The sequence below is a fragment of the Cebus imitator genome, unplaced genomic scaffold, assembly GCF_001604975.1.
Source record: "Cebus imitator isolate Cc_AM_T3 unplaced genomic scaffold, Cebus_imitator-1.0 Scaffold375, whole genome shotgun sequence".
NCBI lineage: Eukaryota > Metazoa > Chordata > Mammalia > Primates > Cebidae > Cebus > Cebus imitator.
Window position 1 is genome coordinate 1,868,185 of NW_016107690.1, and position 5,107 is coordinate 1,873,291.

Consider the following 5,107-nt stretch of genomic DNA (forward strand, 5'->3'; position numbering starts at 1 on the left):
GGTTCCCCTCCCACCTCCTCCCATCAATTCATATCCCCAGAACTCACCCCTCCAAGCCCCCTAGCGCCCGGGATTCTGGCCTCTTCGCCTCTATTGTCCCCTCCCCCAACCCCTTCAGGACTCCTTCTGCCACCCCCCTCCCCCTCCCCCCTCCTCCGGGGTTTCCCTGCTCATTCAGGGCTGTGGGGGATTCCCTCTTGCCTTCTTGGGACCCCCTCTCCCCACTTCAGTTCTCTCCTCTTCCCAGCCCCAGGTGGGATCCCCACCCCTCCCCCCTTCTCCCTCTGGGACTTCCCCCTCCTTCTCTCCCTCCCTCCCCCGCTGGGGCTCCCCCATCCCCGTGACTCCCAGGGAGCAGCTGGGGTTTTCCTCCGGCGCCCGCCCACGTGAGGCTCCGTGGAAAGGTCGCGGCCTGCGGGCAGGACCACCCCACCCCGTCTCCCCCCCTAGTTCCCAGGCCTGGGGCTGCAGGGCAGCGGGGAGCCATGGTCGTCCAGGCGGCGGGGCAGGGCGCGCCCACCCTGCAGACCCGCGGCGGGAAGACTGAGGCCGGGCAGGGAAGCGCTGGGCCAAGCTCCCAGCCCGGGGCAGGGGGAGTCACCACCTCGCCTGCAACTTCGGGAGAAGTAGGAGGTGGCTGGCCAGGGCCCGCAGTTTCGGTTTAGAGGCAAAACGCAGCGCTGTGCCAAGCCCAGCTGGCCCGGAGGCGACTTCCTGGGGTATTTTTCTGCTTGTTGATTTTAGTTTGCAGGGAAAAAAAAAAAAAATAGGTTTTTGTCTTTAGTGCAAAAGAGAGGCCTATCCCGAGATGGAGAAGGCGCGTCGTGGGTGTGGGGCGCTCCCTGGGGAGTCCTCGGAGGACGCCCTTCCTGCAAGGCCTGAGCTCACCGCGCTGTGCGGTCCCAGGTGCCCCCTTGACCGCTGCGGACCTCGGGCTGCGGTGGCGGCCGGGGCAGGCAGGGGCTGCAGCCAGCACCCCCCTCCCGCCGAAATGCGTCCATCTGTGCCCAGAGCTTGGGGTTGGCTCCTGCACAGCCAGTAACAGCGGTGGCACGGCACCAGGTTTCGTAATAAACCGGTCTCTTAATTGCTACAAGGGTAGGAGGAGGAGAAAAAAAAAAGAGGCATAGGTTGTTGGAGTCGCCTGCTGCAGAGAGAAGAGGTACTGTTTTTGCACGGGAGCCTGGAGCTGCCACCAGGGGCTTAAGTAACACTTCCTGGTGAGCTGGCGGGGGCTGGCGGGGAGGGGGGTGAAGCGTGTCCCCGAGCACTCCCGGGGAGGGGGCGGGGGTCCAGTTGTTCTCGGAAGCCGAAAGCATACAAGCACCCAGAGGCTTTAGAAATTTATTACAAGGCCATCACAGTAGAAGTAAAAATATAGATATCTGTGCTTCCCATCTCGCTCGCAGTGGTTCAGTAACAAGTGCAGGTAACAAAATAGATTGTCTCTGTCATTTGCAAACTGGGAGTTCGTGGGTACAGAGCAACTTCAGCCCCAGCTCCCAAGTCCCAAAGTGTGGTCCTGCCGAGGGTGCAGACCCTCGTTCAACCAGGTCTCTCGTCCTTGGACGCCAGCTCCAGTCCCAAGGAGGATGGGGGGTCCAGTCAGTGTCACCCCACTCCCGAGTGGAGTCTGGACCCTCCGCGACGGGGAAGGCGGCAGTGCGCCCTGCCACCCCGGCTTCTGCTCCGTCCCAAGGCCTGAGCTCCGGGGTCCCGTCTCCTGCTGGCCTGGGTCCCCCCTTCTCCGCCGCAGCCCCTGGCACAGCTTCCGGGTCTCCGCCCTGGGGGCGGCTGCTCACTCCCCTTCTCCTCCTCTCCTCCTCTTCAGTCTCCAGCGACTCTGCCCCCGATGGTCTCGTGGGATGGGTTGTTTTGGGGGGTTGTGCTGGGGGGAGGGGGATTCAAATATTTATTTTATTTTATGTTTTTGGCAGCGACTCCACAGGTTCTGTTCCTGGGAAGGGCCTCAGCGTTCCTGGAGCGAGATGTAGGGGACCCACTGGTTGTTGCCTCGGCTTTCTTCGCAGTAGCTGGCTACCTCCACCAAGCCGTGGCTCTTCCAGGCGTCCGTGTGCGGGTTCTGTAGGAGGGGGAAAGAAAGGGTTTAGCGGGAGCCTCCCTCTCCCGGGGCCCCTGTTTGTGGAAAACAGGCAGGCTCAAAATAGCTCCCTGGGTGAGGAGGCCCAGCCCGGCTGCCCACGGGACATGCCAAGCATGGCTGAGTGCTGAGCTGTGCAGGACCAGCCAGCCCGGCTTTGTTGACAAACACCGGCCCAGGTGCCCCAGCAGGGCGGGGTAGGGCAGAGGCCCGACTCACCGTGACCAGGAGGCAGTGCAGGTCCCGGGCCTCGGTGGTGCCCTGGGTCTCGGCCGGCTCGCCCAGGAGCTGTGCCAGGCGCTGCATGCCCGACACCCGCACGATGTTGATGTCGTTGTCGCAGCAGAAGGACTGGATGAGTGTGAAGTGGATTTGCAGGGCGATGTCATCCTCCTCCTCCTCGTCAATGGCCAAGAGGCACAGGACCACGCTGTCCGGGTCTCTGAGGGGGGCCAAAGGGAAGGGGTGGGTCAGCCGGGGACCGGGGAGAGGCCACCGTGCAGGGAGGAGTTTGCAAAACAAGGAGCGTGCGAGAGCAAAAGAGAAACTGCAGGGGTGCAGGGGGTGATGGCCTCTGCAAGCCGAGGATGGTGGGGGGAGGGGAGGGCACATGGTACTAAGCACAGGGTCGGGGGGAGACAGGCCCACAGCGGGAGGGGCGCTGGCAGGCAGATGCAGCAGGATCCTGCAGCCCAAAAATCCACAAACCAGCAGAGGAGCCCCGAATCCACAGCGGGGGGCACTTGGGGAAGTCCCAGCCCCGTGCAATACAGGCTTGTGGAAAGCGTCCAGAGCGGAGGGGAGGGGGTCCCCCGTCCCACCCGCGCCCAGCCCGGGGAGGGGGTCTGACTCACACATTCATCAACTTGGCCGACTCGTACACTCCCACTGTGAGGCGGTCCTGGCGCTGAGCGGCCACCAGCAGCTCCTCCACCGCGGCGGTCACCGTCTGCATCCTGGGGCCAAGGGAGAGGAGTCAGTGACGGGCGGACCACTGGGTGCTGCGTTCGGCTCCCGGCCCGGCCCGGCCCGGCCCGACCCGACCCATCCCGGCCCGGCCGACCTCAGGCTGCAGCGGCAGCGGCTACTTACTTCTGCGCCGCGTTGTCGCACGCCACGAGCTCTTCCAGCGTCATGTTGCAATTATAATCCACAGTGGACGCGGCCCCCCGGCAGTCCCCAGGGAGAAACTGCAAAATCCGAGCCAGAGAGCCCAAAACCTTCCCACGGAGCCGGAGCGCTCGTCCAAGACCTTCGGGAAGCAGCGAAATCCTTCCAGAAAAGGCGAAAAAAAATATTGCAAAGTCCTCGGCGAGAATAATCCAGGAAGTTGCAGAGACGAACCGGAGTCCGACGCTTCGGCGATCTGAGCTAGGAGTCGCCGGCACCCACTTTTATAGATTCGGGCGGGGATGGGGGCGGGGCGGGGAAGGGGGTGTGGCCTCCGTGATCATTCGCCCCCTCTCCTATTGGTAGGGGCGAGCGCTCTGAGCTCTGCTGTTGGCTGACGGCGGGGAGGGGGCGGAGCGCCGTGCGGGGGCGCCCCACGTGGGGGCGAGCGCCAGGAGGGGGGCGTGCGGGGGACTGGTAGGTGACCGCGAATGCCAGAAAGAAAAAAAAAAAAAGCAGAAGTTTTTTTTTCTCCTGATTTCCCGGCAGCCGAGCCGCGGTTCGGGGCGCGCGCGGGATTTCCAGCGCGCGAGGCGGCCCGGACTTTCGGGGGAGGGGGGCCTGGAATCCCCTCCCGGTCCTCGGAGAGTCCCGGACCCGTGCTTTTCCCAAGTTTTGCTGGGGCTGGAGGGGCTGCACGGGGAAGGGGCCCGGGTTGCAGCCTGATCTCGCGCAGGTGGTGGTGACGGCCGGAGTCTCTCCTGGCTGCTGCGACCCCAGCCCCAGGGTGATCTGGCTTCTCCCGGCCTCTGCGTTCGGGTCTGAGTAATGGGGCTGCAGCGCCGGCCTCTCTGGTTTGCAGAGCGTGACCTCAAATAAGGCTGACAGTCAGCGCCCAATAAACATCAGCTGTCACCTGGGGGTCGCGGGGGGCTTCCTCGAGGTCCCCAAAAGTGGGGGGGATTGCAAAGCCCGGGGCACTCTGGGGAAGAAACTGGGCGCCCCCTCGCCGCCCCCTGCGAGTTTCAGGGTGGGGCGCGCGTGGGAGGTGCAGGTGGCGCGGCCCCGCCCCCGCCGGCTGCCTAGCGTTCCAGCCTTTGCCGGTGCGGAGGCCTCCGGGCCCGGGAGAAAGCCGGGGTGGGAGAGAGAATGGTGCAGGCTCCGGCTGCACGCCGCCGCTTCGGGCCCACGTGCAAGGGTGGCGGCCACTTTTATGTCTCACTCCAGGGTGGGCGCTGACCTGCGTGGAGCGCGTGGCCCGGACCTGGCCCCCCTACCCCACCCCTCCCAGTTCATGGATGATTCAATTCAAGACCTGGGAAGCAGGGGTGGTGCTTATGTGCATTATGCAAAAGGAGAAACTGAGGCCCGGCGAGGCCACCGGCGAGTTCGTGTTTGGGGCCACGCGTGTGCGCCAGGCACGGCCGTCTGCAGGACTCCGCCGCCCCGGGAAGACTGTTCGAGAGCGAGGCGGGCAGGCGCCGCGTGACAACGTCTCCCACGGCCAACCGGGGGCTCCTGGGTGACTCACATCTGCGTCCCCTCCCCCGCCAGCCTGGGGTCTGGCCTCGGCCCTGCGGCTCGGGTTCCCCGGCTCCCTGGCCCCCGGGCCCGCGGGTCCGGCTGACGCATCGCGCCTCCTCCGCGCCGCCCACCGCTGGAGCGCGAAACGTACCGGTGCTGCGAGGCGCGGCGGCGCCATCTGGTGGCCGCGCGTGGTCCCTGCGTCCTTAGCGCCGGAAGAGAGGGACGGACGGGCGGGGCACCGGGCAGGAGGGGATAACGGGAGGGTGGCAGTTACAACGTTTTGTGTAATTTTATATATACAATGTTTTACGCGGGCAACGTGTATATTTATATCTTAGAATTTCAATTTAAAAATGAAATCGGAAGGCC

General features: G+C 64.6%; 1 protein-coding gene across 1 annotated transcript; it reads right to left on the reverse strand.

Annotated features, from left to right (window-relative positions):
• Positions 1-1,328: 1,328 nt before the first annotated feature.
• Positions 1,329-3,468, reverse strand: GADD45B (growth arrest and DNA damage inducible beta). The gene is made up of 4 exons (XM_017507472.2): positions 3,194-3,468; positions 2,956-3,057; positions 2,321-2,543; positions 1,329-2,083 (listed from the first exon to the last, which is right to left on the reverse strand). Exons 1-4 carry the CDS (start codon positions 3,235-3,237, stop codon positions 1,970-1,972), a joined length of 483 nt encoding a protein of 160 aa, XP_017362961.1. The 5' UTR covers positions 3,238-3,468; the 3' UTR covers positions 1,329-1,969.
• Between the last annotated feature and the right edge of the window lie 1,639 nt (positions 3,469-5,107).

Bases quoted from the DNA above. Each gene is read 5' to 3' on its own strand.
- GADD45B (XM_017507472.2), bottom strand. From the start codon at position 3,237: ATGACGCTGGAAGAGCTCGTGGCGTGCGACAACGCGGCGCAGAA. The intron at 3,058-3,193 runs GTAAGTAGCCGC...CCTTGGCCCCAG, and splicing joins TGCGACAACGCGGCGCAGAA to GATGCAGACGGTGACCGCCG. The intron at 2,084-2,320 runs GTGAGTCGGGCC...CCCCTCCTACAG, and splicing joins TGCACTGCCTCCTGGTCACG to AACCCGCACACGGACGCCTG.